Below are 21,384 nucleotides of genomic sequence, written 5' to 3' on the forward strand. Positions count from 1 at the left end.
CCCCCTCAAGCTTACAGTCCTGTAACCCTATCTCAGGTGCTCATAAGATGTAAAATACAGTGTGGGGAAGCTGACTGAGCTGAATAGTCATTATAAGGTGTGGAGAGTTAGCCCTTGGCATATGACAGACATTTGCAGTAAAGTATAGTTTTTGACAGTAGTGATAAGATTGTAGGATAACATGTTCTTAATGATAAGAGTGTAAATTTGACCAAGAAGTAATTCTCTTCCACCTTCAAGGCATTGTTGAAGAGTGTCCCAACACTTCGGAAGCAGCCATCTGACTTCTGTTTGCTTGCCAGCCACATCAGCGTTTGAGCCTGGACATTGTCATCAATATAGATGAAGTGACTAGCTTGTGCAAATGATTTGTACACAAAGGCAGTGAGCCTGCAAGGGAAAAATGAAGCTGTGAGATGAGCGCTGGAATTAGGAACAGAAAAAGTCAGCCCTTCCATTCATGCTAGGCATAAGGATGAAGAGCTATATCCAACATGTTGGTGGCTTGCTTTGTCTTCATGTGCTCCTCCAGGAGAGGGTAGTTAAAGGAACAGTAGCTAGGTGGGACACAGGAAGGGTGTCCAGCACACTCTGGGGCTGATCCTGGCTACAGATCACTGCAGTGCATTGAGTTTCATGGGAGACAGCAGGAGTGCAAATCAAAAAGTCAGTTGGGTGTTTAGGGATCACCTTCTCTCTGCACACTCCACCTGGAAAGGGGTGAAGAACCATTTTCCTTAGTACTTACAGAGTCCCAGTCCTAGCCAGCTCTGTACATCTGATTTGGCTAGTAAAGGTGCCTTTTACCTACATCACGTGAATTCAATGCAACTTAATCTCTGAGCCATTTCTGCTCCCAGTCACTCACCAGGTGTTGCCTTCTTTATCCCTGGTGCCAAAGATGCTATAGGACCCATCAGGATGTTTGTATGACAGCTGCTTCTGGTAGCCTGCAAAACACAGAAGAGGAAATGTTCCCTAATTTAAAAAAAAAAAAAAAAGAAAAACCTTATTCTGTTTGCTATCAGATTTGTCTGAAACTAAAATGGGAAAGCATGGAAAGGCAATATATATCTACAAAGCAGTGGGGGAGCCCTGAGGGAGCTTAGATGGAAGCATGGAACATCTTGTCCTGCAGAAGCACTGATTCACAGAAGAGGCAGAGCTGCATCAGCTCTGTGCTCCAACTAAGCTAACCGGATTAGGATACATGCTGTGCCTGGGTTGAAGAGGAGAAAGGGACTGAAAGACAGAACCTCAAAGGAAACATGACAGCTGAGTCTCAGGAAAATAGGATAAGGAAAGAAAAACATAAAGCAAAGAGAGCAAATATCTTGATCAGGGCAGTCCCTTGGGTCACTGAGCTGCACTGCAGCAGCGGTGCCATACTGCTAGGATAGCCACGCTTCCGTTTCTGCTCACTGGGCCTCAGTGGGAATTTCAGCATACATCATAAGGGAAGCACAAAACTCTCACCGCTCACTAAGTATCCAATGGCCTTGGATTTGACCTCCTCACTCAGCTGCCCTGTCTTGTTCAGATAGTCCAGGACATAGATGTTGGGTGCAAACAGGACCATGTTCTGCTCCCCACAGCCAAATGGCATCTGGAGGAGCTGGTGCACATTCTGCATGGCAGTGCCCATGATGTCGCCTGTGGAAGAGGAGATGCTGGTGGGATTAGCACAACTCATGGCCACCGAAATAAACAGTAATTTCTGCTCAGTAGGCAGAGTCAGGGAAAGTCTAGCTGGGGTTGCAAGCCTGGCTGGTACCACAGAGATTTCCAACAAGCACGAAGCTCTCAGGGCTGACTGGGTGATTTGTTCTGTTCTGCTTTTCAGTCAACAAAGAAATCTCTTCCTTGCCTCTCCTTACTTAGTTTAAATTGCCCATACCAGAAACAGTGCCTATTTTAGTGCCACTTCAAGCAGATACTTCTTATTAGACATAAAAAGAAGAACTTCCGGGAAACTTCTGTTTCCAGAAGAGGGAAGCAGAACAGCCCAGAGATGATGCAGTGAACCATGTATTGCAGAATTACCATCTAATGATGAAAAGGGACATTAGTTATGCAGATGTATCATAGACCACTTCTAAATTGCTATTTTAGGAAAGATAGCACAGAACCCAGCAAGGGATTTCTGGAATGAGCTGGGATCAAAAACATTACAAACCAAAGATTTTATGGCTAGTAGTCATGTAACTGAGTCCAGGTTCTTTCCAGGAAAAGACCGAAAAGATTCCATTAGCATCTCTGATTTGTAGGTGGGTAAGTGAAAAAAAGTCTTGCTGGCATGAGTCTGGCTGAGGTCATAACTCAGAACTGTGCTACTTCAGAGCAAAACATTCAAATACAATAAATGTAAACAGAAAAGTGAAGAAGGATGTAACCAGCACTTAGAAACTTCATTTCTCTGATGCAGCAAAGAACATTGCTGGACAAGATGAGAATCAGACTCTTTGCTTAAAAGTTTCCCACACAAAGACTGGAAACTCACATCTTGAACCCTGACAGAGCTTTCATTTTATATTTTTACATTTTCTTTCTTTTTATATTTCATTAATTTTATGTTTACCAACAACAGAAAAGGAAGCTCTGGCTGATCCTTCCACCACATTTGTAGGTAGATCTAGAGCAACATCTTGAATAACCGCATCATCTGTGGAGAAAAAATATTAAGTGTTTTGTGGCCATTTGTATAGTAACACTGGTTATTTCAGTGAAACTCTCCTAGTAGAAATGGCACAGTGCAAAACTGCACACAAGAGACAACAATAGACAGAAACTCACAGCTGTCTCCAAGAACATCAAGAGAGAAGGGGGCACAGCAAAATCAAAATTGTGAAAAACAATGCAAATGGTGCAGTAACTGCCATTGCTCAACAGAAATCAGTTGAACAGGGAAAGGCTCCCAGGCCGTAGAGTCTTTGAACCCTGGGCATTTCTTCAGTGAGACAATGGGAAGAGCTGGTTGATGAGAGTCAGGGCCTCTTTTATGACTCTTTTAGGCAGAGCTTCCGGGAAACTTTGGAAATTGTTTGCAGTCAACACCAAGATGGTGTGCAAGGGAACATTACATTCCCTCACCTACTACCACTAGAAGTGGAAAGCTGAAAGCTACAGTCATCCTTGGGATAGAGAACAACAGTCAAACATGAGTGGATGCAATGAGGAATAGATTTTGCACAAAAAGGTGATGACCTTTTGATAGTTCTTCTTTCAGCATCTGAGCACTTTTGACTGCATCACAGATGCTGCCTAAATGACGTGTACCAGATCACGCAGGAAGTTTGTAGCAGGGAATTGAACTGTAAGCACTCGCACTAGCTGCTGTTTGGGCATCTCTGGGGAAATGCAGCATTTCCTGCAGGAAACTGCAAGAGTAAATAAGACCCTTACCTTTTGTACAGATTAGGGAGTTTTTGGTCTTTTCCCTTCTGATGCCTTCAGGCTGCATGGTGATGGGAAGAAGAGACACATTCAGTGGATGAGAAAAAAGCACACAGTAGAAATGCAGTGACAGAATAGCTGTCACCCCACCCCATCCTCCTGCATCATAAGGTGGCTGGACTGAAGCAAGAGTTTGCAGGTTCATCCCTGATGTGTCTGCTACTAAAAGTAAGAGTCCCTCATTCCCAGTTTCTCCTCTGCATGAGGGAGATGTGCACTTACCAACACCCACTGATCCTCATGGAAGAGGACATCAGATGGGAGTGGACTTGGTCTTAAATTGAACACCCAGACCCTGCCCCAGACAGATGCAGGTGGAACCAAAGCAGGAGTTCTTCAGGGAACCTGAAAAACTTTTACTTGCTTTTGGTACTTTTGCTGTGCTTTTCTTTCCTCGTGGAAGGGAGTACAGGGCAAAGAATAAGAGCTGTCAGCAGTACCTCAACCAACACTGTTCTGATCTGGGTGTCCCTGTAGACAATACTGATGTTCCTAGGTGCTTTGTCTCCACAAGATCCATCATCCTTGGTCTCTGCAGTAATGCTGAATACTACATTACCTTAAACAGTAGCAGAAAAGCAGAAAAAATGGACTTTTATCATGCAGAATGATGGCTAAAGTAATAAATTTAATCTGATAATGAATATCTACAGATATTAAGGAGTGCAACATAATGAACAGTCAATCACTCTAGGTGAGACATAAGGGAAGAGAACTAATCTCTGAAAACGGTCATGATAAACACACTGTAGTTGTGGAGGAGCTCTTTAGCCCAGACAGCTGGAAAGACCAGTGGTAGTCCAAATTCTCCAGGCTGGAAGAAGATTAGGTTTTTTCAGGTAAGGTATAAATTGATCAGTATCAATCTCAGGTGAGAAAACCAGGTAGATTCAAAGGCACTTACCAATTTCTTTGGGGAAAATATTCCAGACGTAGGTCTGTCTTTCTTTGGCACATACACATCCATCATCCTCTGGAGAGATGACTTTGGCCTGATAATCAAGGGAATCTAACAGCAAAACATTAATCTGAAAACAGAAAGAGGAGTGTGATGGGATGAAAGTTTTGTACCATAGGCAAATGGTACTTTATTGTTAGAGGGGGTTGAGATAGTCTCTGCTTATGTCCAGTGTTAATGGTGTAGAACAGATTTAAGGCCTGGGATTATGGTGTTAGATGAATCATCCATCAGATGTAGTCTTAATAGTGTTCCCTTTTGCTTCTCATGACACTCTCCACTGAGATGTTAAATATGCTATGCATACTTCTGATTCCTAATCAAGGTATTGAGTTATGTTCAGTTGACCTGGTCCTAATGGCTTTGAACTAACTTGCAAAGGAAACCACTGATTAGTCTTTGTTCTTCTGTTGTTGTAGGAATTCTTGAAAAACAAGGTTAAGAGAGGAAAGCCTCAAAAATGGAGATCTTTTTTTCTAGGATGTTTAAAATCCTAGGCCTTTTTGTTTTGTTAGGTCAAACTGTTAACAGAGTTTGGAAAAAACACATCGCTAAATTGTGTCTTGATTTTTCCTCCTTTGGTGGTGATCTCCTTTTGAGACTGGACAGCTGATTTTCAGCATTCAAATCAAGCAGAATTCTAAACTGTACACCTGCTTTTTTTCATGATTCCTAGATACAACATAAGAAACAAGAAGCCAAACATAAGATCCCTGTTTTCTTTTCTTCAAGTGTCCTTTAAATTATGTGTAAGCTGCCTCCATGCAGAGGTGCAGAGCACCTGTGGTCTGGAGGCATTTTGCCTGGAAAGTACTGAATATTGAGACTATTTCCCCCAGTGTCTGGGAGCAATAGAGCTTCTAGCTGGACAGGTACTCTGTAGGGCAAGTACTGGACTTTTTTGCTCCCTGTTTTGGTACATTTGGGAACTTTCACCCCAGAGAAGAGTTTATCTGCTCTCCTCTTCTTGCTCTTTCCACTTTCTTCTGTTTGGCAAGCACAAGCCCTTCACTTCTTCACATTTTCACATATATCCATAAAGAAAAGCCCCCAGTAAACCCACCAATATCCTGCCTGACTGTGAATGGTGAATGATACTCAGCAAAGCACTTGTTTCCTTCCCCTGTGAATCTCTAGAGACAGTTGCTTATACACCCATCCTAGCTGCAGTTTACACAGATCTCCCTTTGCTTTCTAGTGGCCTAGGAGGACAAATCCAGTCAGGAAAAGCTATCATGAGATAAAATGAGCAGTACATCAATCCAGAGCAGGGACAGATCCAGTCATCTACACCAATCATTTTGTTGCTTTTTTTTTTTCAGACTACAAAGGCTGCAACTTCTTTGGATATGGGGTAAGTGTGGGCAGAAGTACGCACGCTAGTGCAGTGGTCAAGGTAGTTGAAGACATTGGCTCTAAGCAGGAATTCTTCTCCTCGGATGATAGAGTATGGCAAGGTCAAGTCCACAAAGAAAGGCTGGAAGGCTGTCAGGGTGGCAGGCACTGATATACCAAATCCAATCAACTCTTCCACACAGAATGCACTGGCCTTCCATTCAGTGATGGTGTCAGGGATGGTGTATGAGATGCTGGCTTTTCCAGTAGAGCTGATGGGAATGGATAAAGGATGAGTTTAGAAAGGGTAAGTTTCATATACCTTGCTTCTCAGTAGAGGCAACGGGTTTTGAAAATCAGCACTACCCGTATTCTGTCTGCAGAAATCCCACATCCAAGTCCCCCCAGAACTTATCACCCAAATCTTCTGAGAAAATCCTATTTGAAAGTTCTTCTGCCCTTCATTTCCCTGAGTTTGGAAAGAAAGCTCAGAATTCTTGTTTTGCAGAGCCATATTTTAAATAGAGGCGTCCCTCTTCTTAGGAAAGGAATATGACTCATAGTATATATATTGTGGGAATACGTGCCTGGAGGGACAGGGTAATTTTACCATGGAAAAGAGGATGGCAGATGGTCAAATGACAATTGAAAAAGCTAAGTCTTCAAGGCCAAAATGTAAGAAGAGGTGGCAAGGAAATGACACCTTGCAGGACATCAGAGGACATATTTAGTAACTCTTAAAACAAGGCAAAGAGAGTGAAGAAGCAGTACTCACTTAATTAGGACTATATCCCAAATCCAAGTTTCAGGGAAGAATTCTCGAATAGTCTCAAGGATGACTCTCTTCCCACGTTCCTCTCTAGCAACTTCAGCTGGTAAAAGATAATGGAAATTTAGTCAAACCTGGTTCATGTAACAAAGACTTCCAGAAAGGATAGGTTTTAATATGCATGGGCCAGTATGAAGTATGACTGATGTTTACCCATTTCTTTCTAACTGAGACTGCCACACAAATATTAATTTATGTCACTAATGTATCTCTGAGTTAGTATAACCTGGTATCACAGAGAAAGAAAACATTACTTGAAGTGCTTTTGTCTCCAGATATGAGCACGAGACCTAGGGCTAGTATTCAGGTCACTTGGCTCTTAGATCTGTTTGCTGCCCACACTGTTGCACTGTCTTTTCAAACAAGCTCTGGGAATCAGTGTCAACAGTGTTAGTTTTGTGTGACACTCTACTGATTGCCAACACTTCCCAGCATGAAACTGGACGTGAACCAGAAGTGTGGACCTAAAAGACTTTTTTGGACATTGGTCATTATCCTAAGCCATCTCATTCTGTGCCAGAACAATATTCAATATCAATACCAATGTGATTCATGAGTACTGTCCATGTCCATGTCACATGAATACCACTTCATTTAAGGAGAAAAATAAAATCTCTTTCCTGTCCCCTGTATTACCTGATGATTTGACATGGTATGTAGAAGCCATGAATCCTGAATTCAAGAAATATGATGGAGGTCTTACAGTCTCACTACTACACACAACTGGTTGCCGAACCTTTGAGTTAGTAAAAAATTTCATGCCCATATCCTGTAAAAAACACATTTTGGTGTTAGCTATAATCATACTATCTCTGAGGTTTATTCCATTCCTCCCTCTTTCTCATTACTGCCTTTCCACCACAGAGATGCCTAGAGACATCTATGCAGAGGCTTGTGGGAGCTTTGTGCATTGAGCTTTCCAGCTACTGTGCTGGAAAAATCACAGTAGGCACCAGTGTCAACTGAGAACAGATGTCCATGAGGAGAGTTTGTTGTTTATGAGTTTTACTAACAGCGTCATTTGCAGAAATATCTAAAACTACATAAGTGTAAATTCACTTCAACAGACTTAAGTAATGTATGGAACATTTACCCTGAGGAACTGATATACATCTGGGCCTAATCCAGACATTACAGGTGTGTAATACAAGCCTTTGTGAAAGATGTTGTCAGATGAGACACAGGGGTCTTGAGGGTCATCTTCTAGATTGAGCCCATTGAAGATGTAGCCTTGAAAGTCTTGCAGGGGATGCAGGCTGTAGATCTGTGAGGGAGAAGGAAACACGAAATGTCTGTGTGTAAATATCAGTTCTGATTATGCTGTCATGTGCTGCAAATTGCCAGAGCTGAGATGTTGGCCCATTTGAAATAAGGCTCTGTTTCCTGCATTGAAAACTGGCTGAACAGCTGGACTCAGAGGGTGGTGAACAGTGGTACAAGGTCTAGTTGGAGGGCACTAGCTAGTGGTGTACCCCAGGGGTCAATACTGGGTCCAATCCTGTTAAACATCTTCATTAATGATCTGGGTGATGGGGCAAAGTGTACCCTCAGCAAGTTTGCTGATGACATGAAACTGGGAGGAGTGGCTGATACAACAGAGGGCCGTGCTGCCAGAGACCAGCCACCGGTTAAACCAAATCCCACCTGAAAGAGGACTTCCAACTGCCAAGAAACAAAAGCTGTGTATTGCCTGTTACAGATAGTTTATGACAAGCACGTGCAAAAAGCAGTAGACGTCTAACCCAGTCTAGCAGCCTCAAGTGGAGAGGCACTGTAAGGGAGGAGGAGGAGGAAGCAGTGCCGCAGTGGAAGGAGACAAGGCATTTGTTTGGGCAGCTTACCGTTTCTGCAGACAGCTCTGTCTCAGACCTCAGGAGCAGCACACTCTGATCCACTGCCCTCACAGCGCAGAAGGAGTTGGCAGCAGCTTCAATGACTAAGCTGATGTTGGAAGCTGAGCGCATCTGCTTTTCAGAGAATTGCAGCTGGACCTGAAATTTATCAAATGGATGTTGGGATGGCTAATCCCTACTGCCTGGGGCTGCGCTAGATGTGTGTGTGAACGGAGGGCAAGAAGGAGAGTAGAAGGCTCTTTTGTTAAAGCACAGATTGTCTGCCTGGAGGAGGATGTCTGGCCTCCACTGCCTTTGTTGACCAGGCCTCTGCTATAATGGGGGCTTAGACAAGAGGCATTTAGACTCCCGTGATAGCCTACCTCAAGTACTTTAAAATAAAGTGTGATTTGATTGTTGCTATTATCAAATCAAGTCTTCTTATGACACAGACTGCATGTAATAAGCACTACAGTGAACAAATAATATTTTTACTGGGTCCATGGCTCACCTTAGAAAATACAGAACATATTCTGTTTTGAATCTATTCAGAGCACAATCTATTCCACACTTGTGTTTTATAAGAAGGAAGAAGTAGGAGGGGAAGACCACATTGGGTAAATGGAAACATTTTACTTAACCTCATCTGTTTTATCTTTCCTAAAATTTTTTTTTAGCTGAAAATTAGAAAAATCAGAATCTTAAAGGCGAAATCTGATTTCAAAATCACAAATCAAGATGTTTCAGTGGAAAAAACATGGAAGGAAAACTTAAGCTTTCTTTTCTAAATTAATTTAGCTCTGGTAAACCCAAATCACATTTTTCAATGAAAAAACGTAAAAAATTAGATTAAACAGTGAAGTGGGATAAGACTAAAGTGTGTTTGCTATGCTAAAGAACAGACAGTCTAAACTAAATAAGACACTAATACAGTTCAAGAGAGGCAGGAACCATCCAGGGGTAGTGTGGGCTTCCTGAAAAGTAGTTTTTAATGTTAAAAGAGGATTTACCTTTTGACAATAATGCCAGGAGGTGGTGGTAGAGGAGAGATATAAGGAAAAAGAGAAAAAAGAGAATGAAGAGACTAATGCTGAGAGAAGTGGATGGAAACAAGAAATAAGCCTGGGAATCTGTTGTGAATATGTCCGCCAAGAATTTGTATTTATCTGACAGCAGGTAAGACTTGCTGTATCTTGGTGCTTCTCACCTTGTTTTTGAAACACATCTCAACTGGAAATCGGATGCTGTCTGCCACCAGCTCCTTGGCAGGGTGTAAGGTATATACCAGCAACCGAAGGGCTGGAGCCATTTTCTCATTGACCACAAGTGGGATGGTGAAAGTGCCATTTTGGTCTGTTGGAAGAGAGAAAGGGAACAATAAGGAGAGAAGCGCAAAGATCTTCTGTAGTAGTAGCCGTCCTCAACTGGCATGTAGCTGTCAGTGGAGCAAACTGTACTTAGATGATAAACTGAAAAATCCTGGATTTGCCAGGAGATGACATGCCTGGGCTTAGATCCAGGTGTTCTCAGATTTATTGTGGGTTTGAACATGTGGTCAGATTCAGATAGCCCACTAAGCCAGACACTCTGCATTCCCTACATCATCCTTTGGGAAGATCTTTACAGGACACTACTTCTTGACTCTTACCAAATGAACTAGTTGCTGGACAAAATCTTTACAGTGATCTTAGTGGTGGTGCTAGTATCATGCATACGTGCATGGATGGAGAGAGATACAGCCCTCCCAATAGCTGCTGACATCCAAGAAGTCTTGCCTTGGTCCTCGGTTCAACCATCCCTCTTTTTTTTTTTTTTTTTTAAATGCAGAAACATGGATTGGCAACTTAACTTACCAGCTTGGATATTAACTTTAATTTCCCCTGTAAGGACAATCTTGCCTTTTGCCATGCCCTGTGCAGAGAAGAGCAATGCATTTATGGATTGGTAGAGGTTGGAGGGAGAAAGAGACATTCAAGTTCAATGCACATTGTCAGGACAATCAAGGCATGTACATTGAGATGGTTTCAAATGCTTAAACATCAGCCTTAGGGCATGCTGGATTCTGCCACTGCTGTAGCCTTTGTCACTGATCAGGAAGCAGAAGGAAAAGGAAGGGAAGAGGGAGGCAGAGAATACCATAAAGGCTTTCTTGGAGGGAAGGGACAAGAACCCTGGCCTGAGACATTATGAAGGTGGGTCCTTACAATGAAATAGAGTAACATAGCCAGAAATGGGGTTTGTGTTTCCTGAGAGAGTAGTTTTGCCAAACCACCTCAATGTTTTTTGTTGGCCATTGTGCTGGCTGGTAATCCAAAAGCTGGAAGAGCACTCACTGCTGTAATTGCTGTGGATGGACTGCCAGATAGCTGCCTGGTCAAGCCCTTTCAGCAAACCATACAACAATGCCACGCTCACCACATAGTAGAAGTTCATGGTGCTGATGCTCCTATATCCTTCTGTGTTCAAGACATAGTGCACAGTGATCATTGTTTTCTGCCCACAGCTCAGATCTTTCCACAAAGGCTCAATCCTCACAAAACTGTTAGTCCAGGAGTAGAAGCGCTGGATGGAGAAAGATGCATCAGGGTAGGAAGGCTCTATCCAACCTTCAAAGTGGCACTGGTCACTGGTTTTATAAGTTGCCTGATAAGGAGAGGGAGTGGGGAAGGAAAGGAAAACAAACAGAGGTCACTAGGGAACTCATTATCACATACTGACATCAGAATGATTAGTTCACACAATGCATATATTTAAGAGTTGCATCTAAAGGTAAACTGGTAAGGAAAAAGCAGCACAATGGTCTTGCAGCCTTGCAGCAAGCCATTGCATTGCAAGAACTCAGGTGTTCTCCTCTCTTCTTTTACAGTCATTTTTGAGAGCTCTAGAACATGGAATAAGCCAGAGAAAGCACATTTTTATTACCAGAATTCAAACCTCATCCCATGCTTTTTGGGGTTCAGTTTGAGAGCAGTCATATTTCTCTCTGTCTCTATTCAGCCTTATTTTGTACTCACTTTCAAACTGATCTCAGGATCAAACATTTTGGATGTGTCAATGCTAAACTCTGCAACTCCATTATCATCAGTGGTGAAGTTGTCTGTGTTCTTGTTATTGACAAATAGCTGAATAACCTCATTGGAAATAGGAGAATTGTCTTTGTCGACCAATTTGATCTGTAGAAGAGAATGCAAGACTTTCAACATGTTATCTTTCTGTATGCAGATGTTAATGTTTTGCACTCCTTTGTTCTTGACACAGTAGAATTGCTTTTTCTTCTCCCTTCAAAGCAATACTTAATAACTGAAATGTCTCTCTAAACTTTCTGGCAGCTATCTCAGTTATCTTACGAGGTTTGGAACAGGAGCTTCTTCAGCATCTGCTACATCATTGATAATGTCCTTCTGTGGAGCAAGAACTTCTTATGCCTCATCTCTTTCCTGGCCAGTCCCTTCTGAGTACACATTTCCAGTTTAAAGATAGGCTTCCCTTCCTCCATTTTTTCCTTTCTTAGTTTTGAGAGTCTTCTGCTGAAACTTTCAGTGTCTGAAGGCCTTTTCTCCAGATCTTTGTTTCAAAAGCTTTTCTGATTCTGTCACTACTGCCTCTGCTGTTTACGTGTTAAACAAACAAATAAAAAATAACAGACACCATTAGGTAAATTTTTGGTTGCTGGAACTGAGCATTCATTCTGAGTTTTCTTCAGAAAAAGATGGCAGAAGTAATAATATATTAAATACAAGCTTAAAAGACTGACTATCCTCATGGTCCAGAAAAAGCATGGAGACAAATGACCTCTGAAACAAAAATAACAATAGAGAACTAAAAGTATTCAGGTGAACGTTGATTTCAGTGGGACTGAATGCAACAAAAAGTGAACGTATACAACATATGGCCAGCAACAGATGTTTATTAGTGCAGGGAAGGACTGTGAATGGCATGTGATGGCGCCAGGACAGGGACTGGGATCAGTGACTTCCAGGAAATAGTCCCCCTGATAGGACCCTGAAGGGCTTTTTTCTGAAAAAAGCCTGCAGCTTTGTCTCTGAGATGTGACATCCCTGCCTCCTACCACATGTCTTTCAGCATGTTTAACCTCTAGCGTGTGCAAGAATGTGTGTGTTTGAGGAATTCACTGTGGCATGTCACCCCAGGGAGCCTGTTGACCCCCATCCTCCCGTAAGGGTTGGTAAGGTGCACAGCAGTCTGAAGAATGGAGCAGCAGTAGGGACCAAGTGAGAAGGTTATATAGACATCTTCCAGAATGGAAAAAGATCCTTGAAAGACAATGTCTTCTCTCCTTACAGTGCTACAGGTAAGATCCCCCCTTACCCTTTCCTCACTGAAAAAAAGCTGAACTGAAGGAAAGGGAGAGATTTATCCCTAACCTTTAAACCACTGACAGAGTTATGTGAGATTGGTCATGAAACATAACATCATGAAAAAGCTTTTCGAGACAGAAACTGTTGTTATTGCCTTGTCTTTTTTCTTAATTCCTTTCACTCTTTCTTCCCTCATCTCCCAGTGGTTTTATTCATCTCTGGCTGGCATATGAACTAGAAAAATGCTAGTTAATGGATTCTTTTGATTCAAAATATTTCTGGCAGAGTCAAGCTCAGAATAAACTAGTACTCTTCAGTATTCAGAATTGCCAGTAGGGCAATGTATGTAAAGAAAGAAGCTTGGGGAGAACACCCCTTGTCCCAAACAGTTCCCCAAATGTTTCCATCACTGTTGTCATGTGATTCCCTGTCAGTCATCTTCAACACAAGCTCTCTATGCCCTTGCTTACCTGTCCAAAGTAAGGAATTCCTCTTTTGTAGTGGCGATCCATGTTCTCAAACTGTATACTGCTCATCACCCGAGTTATGGAAATAGACTGAGTAGCTGTAAGTCGAAGGCCTGTAAGACATGTCCAGGGTCAAGAGATTATATACTTTGCCTTGCATATAGCTTCATCAGAGTCAGCAATTTTCTGGAGATAGTCACTGTTCTTATAGAAATGGATCTCCTTCTTCAGGAAGACATCCTTGTACTCAGCAGGCAGAGGCTGAGTGTCTCCTGCTCTCTTTTTTGACCACACCACTGTTGCTGTTTCTGACTGTCTAGAAGGGATTACCTGTTCCTTTCTCTGTGACAGTGGCTTTCACGTCAAGATTCCTCACATAACCAATGCGATTTAGCTCAAAGATATTGGAGCTGAAAACCTGGGAGAGACAGCCCTCTGTCTTCAGCTGGAAAGGGAAGAAAACAAATCCTGTTACCAAGGATCTCAGCTTTCAAAGGATGCTGGAAATACAGGGGGACCTTCTCTAGTGAGTGAAGTTTTTTCCCACTACTTTTAACATTATTTATACAGGACTGATGGAGACATCACTTTTCAGATGAAATACTGAGTTACGAAGTCATGAAGAAGGAACATATCAGCCCTTCTTCAGGCCTGTAGGAAACCAAGAAAATAAATGAGGTGCCCTAAGTTCCTAGCTAGTGATGTAAGCAAATAGATGAGTAGAATGAAGCGAAGCATCAAGGAGAGAAAGAAAAGTGTGACAAGGAAAGGGAGAGAAGCAAGAACACAGGAAAGAGGGCAAGCACAAAGAGGAATAATAATTATGTATCATACGTCTTTAGTAAATGATTGACAAACTGGGCTTTTCTTGCACTTCCCATAAGAATCAAAATCCCTGCACACGCTGAGCTGGACTTTCCCTTCAACAGGCTGGCCATAGGTGTACCTAGGGGAAGAGGAAATAGGTCCATGAGCTGATGCTTGAAAAATTGACTAATGCTGGAATAGACCCAGGATGAGTAGTGGGCTGGGAAGTCAAAGAATGGAATAGTTTCACAGGCTTTTTCCTAACTCTTCTGCTGTTACAAAAAGATAATGCAACTCAGAAGTTGAAATATTAATGAATTTTATTTCACTCCTAAACCCATGAACCAAAACCACACCTAAAAATAAATGTCTATAAGCATGATGGACAGACATGACTACTAACCAAGTTATGACTATTGTCTCCACTCTTCAGCTTAGACTGGAGTTCTAGACTCACTGAAATCAAAGCAAAACTCCTCATATCTTCAAGGGAATCAGGATTTCAACCCTGGATTCTAAATTTTGAGATCTTGGTATTAGAGTAAGGAAAGTCCTTCTGAAGGACTAAGCTTGAAGGGGGAGTTAAAACCAGCTAGAATCCTAAGACCCTTGCTAGAATTTAACAGTGCTCTGCTGTATGAATATCTCCTTCTGAAATGGCTCGTTGGGAGTGGACACATCCTACTGCAGCAGGAGACCTCTCAAAAGATTTATTCAACCCACCAAACACCAGCTGGAAGAGACTACTCATACAATAAAATAAGGTGAATGAAAGCTCCAACCACCAAGTCAACCCTGGCCAACCTCTTCTGAGGCCCTCTTTATGTTTGTCTCTTCTCTAAGCCCTGTCTCTTTCCCCCGTCCTTGGGAAGTTCTCACTCGTTAGCCTATTTCCTAACCACTCCGCATGTGGTACTTACACTCCACAGACTTTCACTGTGAACTCTGAATCCAGGACTGTAAGGCTTTCTGGTGCAGTGACTGTGACGTCAAATTTTGGCAACACTAGGACAAAGAATAAAAAAACCCCACAACCACAAAACCAATACTGGCACATTATCAAATGGCAGGCCCTCCTGAGATGAAAGAGAAATTGTCACATATGGAATGGGATCTCAGAACTGGGGTGCCAAAACAGTCAGGAAGTGGTCTGACCTGTGAAGGCTCACTAAAGCATTTCTACAAAGTTTTGAAGAGAAGTCAGGACTTCTGAGGTGAATCCTGTGATGTCTAGATGCCTTGCAGAGCTTTGGCCAAGAAAGTTCGTGGACATGGCTAGGAGAAGGTTAGTTTATCACAGTGAAATTTGCAATTAACTTATTCATTTGTTATGCAGATTATTTTCCTGGCTGTATCTGTGCAAAGTGGTTAATTTCTGTTCTTTGGCTTTTTATTCCTCTCCAGTTCTTAATGACAACTAATTGAAGTTTCATTTACCAGGAAGCTGTTTGAGGTTCTAGCAATTGAAAGGGTTGATTGATAGGGGCTCATCTATAATATTTTCTACTCTGAAAAAAACCCCAACGGGTGGCATTTACCATATTCCTCCACAAGGAATGAGTGATCTGTTTTATCTCCTGACTTCTTTGCTACGATAATTTTGTAATTCCCCAGGATAGGCTCTTCGGTAAGGAGGAATTCAATCTGGATAATATTCATCTGTGACGTCACATTTTGCCACTGAAAGATCCTGTTGCCCTGTGGATCCTGAAGAAAAAAAGAATATGGACTCACAGTTTGTTTGCCTTGTAAACCTTTTGCTACTAGCACACAAAACCAGAAGCAAAGAAGAAAATAGGGCAAGCTACTTTAACTCATTGGGGAAGTGCACGTGCACTGAGATAAATTATGCCTTAATACTCTGATTGTTGCTGGATTCTTATCTGTTGACCTCAGATTTAGGCATTCTCTGCCAGCCCAGGTGTTAGTCTCAATCATGAGGGGAAGTTGCACAGTACTGCTCTTCCCTGCTTTTTAGCATGTGTTGCTCTAGCTTTGTGTCAAGGGGGAAGAGAAAGAAAGACCCTTCTTCTTTGTGCTTCCCCTTCAGGCAAGCTTATCCCACACAAATCTTGGTCTCTAGCTTTTTTCAGCTGCTGGAAGAAGGAAGCATTTCTTCTGCATTCACTGAGGTGTCATTTGCCTCCAAGTATATTTCATGGTAGTTAGACTAAAGAAAACTCATTCACATCATTTCCTTGAACTGTTTAAAGCAGAAAACTGCAGAAAAACACCCGCGGAGCTCCAAATATGTATGTTTCACCGCAAACAAAATAATGTCACCTGACTTCATGGTATAGAATGAAAACTTGCAAGAATACTGTCTAGACATGAACTGTGATTGCAATTCTAAAAACCATGAGAAAATGTCATGGAAGCGCTAACGTTGCTAGTAATGGTATCCACAGCCTATATTTGTGTTCATAGTTTTTTCAGCAGCACTTGAGTTATGAAAAGATATACCCCAAAATAAGTTGAGCAAACTGAAGGAGGCAGAGTGGAGTCAAAGGCAGGCATAAGAACAGTGCAATTTTTGATAACAGAGATGAATATAGGTGTGCTTTCCATGTTAGTAAAGCTTGAACAGCATCCTGGGATTTTATGAAGTTTCTGTTAACTCCTGCCAGTGTACTCAGGAGCAGCATTTGGCTGTGTGTGGACACATACAAACTGATGTAAGCACTTGTGCCCTAGATTTTATTTTTATATGTGTAAAACAGTAAAAAGAGAAAACAATCTCTTACCTGAATTGCAATCGAGGGGTACTGAAAGAGGAAAAAACAAAGTGGGAAAAGAGATTAAGTGGCTGAACAAACACAAATTAGTTTTTCCCAGGACTGTGAGAAACGTTTAACTAATAATCAGTAGAATACCAGTAGTCAGAGCTCCTCATCTCTTATTTTGACCAGTTTAATAGCAGTTTTACTTCAAGAAGAAAATTACATGAAGGCAAGTAATGAAATAAGAATGTTGGGGCAGTTTCTGAGCATACTGGGTTTAGTGCAATCCCAGAGTAGCTGAGTAAGTTATAGAGGTGCATGTAAACCATGATTTGGGCTTCTTATATCTGCACTCTGCTTGTTAACACCAGCTCTTTTGGTAACACTGTGCTGTCTTCTGCATTACAACCACATGAGAGGAGGGCAGGAAAGACCCTTCTGTCTCTTGGTTTATGTGCTATGAGCATGAAGGCAGCTTGCTGGTAATGAAAAGAGTGCCTCTGATGAGATAAACAACTGTGGCAACAATTTATATTTTCATTTCTCCATTTCTAAAACCAGCAAAGAACTAGGTGGATGACCTGCCAGTTTTCGCAAGCAACAATTGCTGAACAGTAATAGCGGGGGACTGAACAGTGGGTTCTCTGGTTGGAGCTAAAACGATGACCTGTAGCAACAAAGCGGATGGTTTTTCAAGCCTCTTTCCCAGCAATAGCAGGTGTTGTGTCAGGAGTCCAACCTGCTACACACTTGCACTCTTCCCTGTGACTCTAGCATAAGGGTGGATTATAGCATGTGGTTAGGAAATTTGGCATTTAGTCTCTGCAATATGTCATTTTATCCACAGAAATTGCTTATTTAAAATTTGAGAAGAGGTGGTCTCCCAGCAGTTTTAAATACAGGGAAATATTACTGGTCACTCACCATCTCCTGAACAGGTTTAAAATTGAAATCCAGGGCAACAACACGAAACATCACTGAAAAGACAAGGAACAGGGTGTTATAATTAACTGTAGTTTATTTGTCTGCGCATGATGTTTTGCATTCATTAGTACTCCTAGTTTTACCGGATCTTCTAACAGTCCCACTTGCACAGGATGCAGGTAATAAAATGCATCTGAAAGTAAAAGAATCCTACACAGACTTTGCTGAGGAGGCTTTTCCCCAGCATTGAGTTCTCACTCACTCTTGTTCTTTCATGAAAGTTTGCTTAACCTCAGAGAAAGGGGATGACTGGGTGAGCCAGAACTGCTGTGCAGGTCAGGCAGTCTCAAGTCACAACCATAACTCTTTCTGTGGCTGGCTGCGTGAGGTAGGCAAATTTGTTCTTCTTCATTTCCCCATCTCTAAAGCAGGGTTTGTTGCTTTGAATATGTGAAAGTTACAAATATTAATGGAAGTAGGTGAAGTGCCAGTTTTTCCCAATGCAGTGTAATTCTTATTAGTTCAGTCTGTGCCTTTTCTTTTTTTTTTTTTTTTTTTACAAGAGAAAAACCAAAAGAAGAATGATGAATTACTGTACAAGGAAAAACATAAAAATGTGTTTCAAAAATGTCCTTACAAAGCATTATCTTTACATCATTTAATTTAGTCTACTGCTTCCCTACCTCAAAACCAAGCAATCTGACAAATAATCAAGTCATGTTTGTGGGACACCTTGGTGGCACCAAATTCTGATTGGTAAGCTTTTCTTCATGCTATGTATGCATGTAGATAGAACTCATCCCTAATTAAAGTATAGCTGATCCAGTCTAATTGGTATGTTATTTGTCTGACCTCTGGAAAGAAGTATTCTCGTACTATTTCCTAGCTGTGTGCTAGAAGCCTTAACGCCTAGAAATGAATTAAGGAATAGATCCAGATAAATGGTTCTTTGCATAAATGGAGCTCTGTTCAGTGGCCAGATGAGAAGTATGGATAGGGAAATAGTGTAGGAAAAAAATCAGCTTGAAAATATAAAGTCCAAACCCATCAGAACCCAGAAGGTGAATAGCATGATTTTGTCTTTAAATACTTAAAAATAATTTTAAAATAATGGATTTGACTCTTGGTCTTTAGGCTGTCACTGATGGTGACCTGCAGCACAGAAGACTGTGGGAGTACTGTTTCATACCAGGCCCATAAGTAGTGATCTAATCACCTCTTTTCATTATCTTGGCCTGTCACCAATAATGAAACAGCAGCAGTAAAAGCTCCCCTCTTCTTTCACCTGGGAGGAAGCAACAACGAAAATAATAGAGACCATGGGATGACAGTCTCCCACCAGCCTGAAGACAAGTCTCTGACCTCCACATCAAATACTTGCAATGGTTTTAACAGAAACTCTGAATATACTGTCTAGACTGTAGCACACTCTGAAAAAAACCTGGCAGAGAAATTCTATCTAAAGAAATTGGTTCCGAAGAGACATGTTATGAATGAAATAGATACTCACCACTCTGTCCTGGTTTGTAGATGGGTTTGTCTGTCTGCACAAAGACAATGCTCTCCGTATTCCAGATCATCACTGACCGCCGCTCTTCTAGGTTGACTGTGGCGCCCTTGGCAGAGAAGGAAATGAAAGCCAATGGGGCAGAATTGACAGGAGGAATCTGTGAGGAAACACAAAAACAAGGGAAGGTTGCTAGTCTGGAAGTCATTTGCTCCAGAACCTGTTGAACAGCTATATCTGCGGCCTGGACTCCTATAAAGAGACACCCATCTCACTTCCATCACCTTCCATCGCCTTTGTTGGGCCCTTCTTATTTCTTATGTCTATTAAAAATTCCTCCTTGTCTGTTACTATGTATCTCTCCTCTGCTTCCTTTTTCCTTCAACAAGTCTTTTCTTCCAATTTCTTCCATTGCTTGTTCCTCTCCTGTGCTCTCTGCTCTAACTTTCTTGTCCCTCATTACATTTCTTTTCCATTGGGACATAAATTAAAATGAATTTACCGTGAAGTTGAAGCATTGTAGACCATTGCTTGCTGTCATGGTTTTCTCAAAAATAGTGGTGTTAACAGCACCATATTCTAGGATGACTCTGACAGATAATGTCTCATTGAGGTTAAGGAACTGCAGGCAAACCTGACCTGGAGAGTCAGTTTGGAGGACAGCAGGCACCATCAGGACATACTGTCTGTGGGATCCAAACATCAAAGTGATCACATCATAGAGAAAGGAGAAATAGCTTCAACATGACGAAACAAATAAAAAGTATTGTTCTTATTTAGTATCCGCAGATTAGTTTACATTAAACATGCGACACTCTGCCAGTGCTCCTCACTCCTGCCCTGCAGCTCCCAACTATCCCAGCTGTGGGTTCCCCACACAGCTCTGACCTTCCCCACCTTCCCCACTCCAACTCTTGCCCTTTTGCCCTTTATCTAAGTCCTGGACCCACCTGCTTTTAGCAAAGCACACTGCTGTTGCTGATACTGTATTTTCTGAATGTTCACATCAACTTCTATGGCAGTTCTGCAATAGGCAGAAGGTCTGCTCCATATTAAATGAGACCCACACACTTGCCACCCACATTCCAGTTAACTTAGCTCTCTAGTTAGAAAAGATAAGTCATGGCAGTATTTAATACTTAAAGTAAAAGTAGTGGGACTAATTAGCACTGTCTTTAAAGCCTTATTGCAAATACTGTTAGTAATAATATGGTAGTTCTTACGGCTCAGGTTCCTTTGCAGTTGTTACATGCAGGAGAAGAATAGCCAAAAGAAACTTCAGCCACATTTTTCTCACTGGGAGACAGAAGAAAGAGATAAGCTCTCTTCCCAAGAAACAATTAATTGCCTGCTAGTTTAACAGCTCTGCAACATGCCTCACCGAGCACTCCAGAGGAAAGGAGTTGGCCCTTCAACTCCTCCCTGGCTCCTTCCCTAAATGTTAGTGCCTTTATAATTGCAGCAAGGGGTGGAGATCCCAGTCTATCCTACTGCTTGCAAGAACCTCCCCTAATCCTACTGCAACCTAAACCAGCCCACTGTCTTCAGACTGTAACACTTTACTGCAATTTTCTGACTGTCTACGCAAAATGTCTTTTGTGGCCTTGTTTTCAAAGTGAGATTTCTTTTTACACTGATGGTTGGCACAGCTGATAAAAGCATAGAATTACCTAAACCAGAATAAGCCAGATTAACATTTGAGGATTTTCCCCATCATTCTTGGAATTTACCATCTGGATTCACAGTCCAGGTGAAGTAGACTAACTTTCTATACTTTGACACTTGATTCTGCTTAAATTAATATATTGGCCTCTCTTTTGTCTTTCTTTAAGATACTTAATATTGATGAGAAGGAGTAATACAGAATCCAGAGACAGAAAGAGATCTAAAAGGTTTTAATTATTTCTACCTTGGCCATTGAGCGCTTTGCAGTGGTGTTGAAGTTTCATTCCTTTCAGCTTGAAATTAGCCAGTCAATGGGTCAATATAAATTTGTTAGTGCCCCAGGTTTATAGTTTTTAAACCTGTGCAGAAACTAATTGGGTTTTTTTTTAGGGGGAAAAGCTTGTTTTCAGTCAAAGACCTTATTTTACGATAAAGAGGGATTGCCTCCTTCCTTTGTTCTCTTGTGCTCTCAAGAGAAAATAAAGCACTCTGTTCTACTCCCCAGAAGAAAAGCAAAGCTGGAAAGCAGTTGTTTGATAACTTTAATTATTTTTTTTTCCATTCATAT

The 21,384-nt window shown here is 41.7% G+C and overlaps 1 protein-coding gene across 1 annotated transcript in view; it reads right to left on the reverse strand.

The window, feature by feature from the left end:
* Positions 1–20,490, reverse strand: part of LOC104122789 (ovostatin) — a 26,658-nt gene extending 6,168 nt beyond the window's left edge. The window contains exons 1-26 of the mRNA XM_009634962.2: positions 20,375–20,490; positions 19,654–19,837; positions 19,155–19,311; positions 17,645–17,697; positions 16,745–16,765; positions 15,539–15,707; positions 14,921–15,005; positions 14,028–14,139; positions 13,524–13,638; positions 13,197–13,306; positions 11,422–11,580; positions 10,823–11,050; positions 10,261–10,318; positions 9,615–9,760; positions 8,417–8,566; positions 7,669–7,839; positions 7,212–7,344; positions 6,522–6,618; positions 5,790–6,018; positions 4,358–4,481; positions 3,894–4,012; positions 3,403–3,454; positions 2,579–2,662; positions 1,477–1,653; positions 869–950; positions 234–390 (exon numbers count right to left, since the gene is read on the reverse strand). Coding sequence (XP_009633257.1) covers positions 234–390; positions 869–950; positions 1,477–1,653; positions 2,579–2,662; positions 3,403–3,454; positions 3,894–4,012; positions 4,358–4,481; positions 5,790–6,018; positions 6,522–6,618; positions 7,212–7,344; positions 7,669–7,839; positions 8,417–8,566; positions 9,615–9,760; positions 10,261–10,318; positions 10,823–11,050; positions 11,422–11,580; positions 13,197–13,306; positions 13,524–13,638; positions 14,028–14,139; positions 14,921–15,005; positions 15,539–15,707; positions 16,745–16,765; positions 17,645–17,697; positions 19,155–19,311; positions 19,654–19,837; positions 20,375–20,439 — 3,237 coding nt within the window. The 5' untranslated portion in view covers positions 20,440–20,490. The remainder of the gene's footprint in view (positions 1–233; positions 391–868; positions 951–1,476; positions 1,654–2,578; positions 2,663–3,402; positions 3,455–3,893; positions 4,013–4,357; positions 4,482–5,789; positions 6,019–6,521; positions 6,619–7,211; positions 7,345–7,668; positions 7,840–8,416; positions 8,567–9,614; positions 9,761–10,260; positions 10,319–10,822; positions 11,051–11,421; positions 11,581–13,196; positions 13,307–13,523; positions 13,639–14,027; positions 14,140–14,920; positions 15,006–15,538; positions 15,708–16,744; positions 16,766–17,644; positions 17,698–19,154; positions 19,312–19,653; positions 19,838–20,374) is intronic.
* Positions 20,491–21,384: the final 894 nt, after the last annotated feature.

Source organism: Egretta garzetta, unplaced genomic scaffold, assembly GCF_000687185.1.
Source record: "Egretta garzetta isolate BGI_Z169 unplaced genomic scaffold, ASM68718v1 scaffold363, whole genome shotgun sequence".
NCBI lineage: Eukaryota > Metazoa > Chordata > Aves > Pelecaniformes > Ardeidae > Egretta > Egretta garzetta.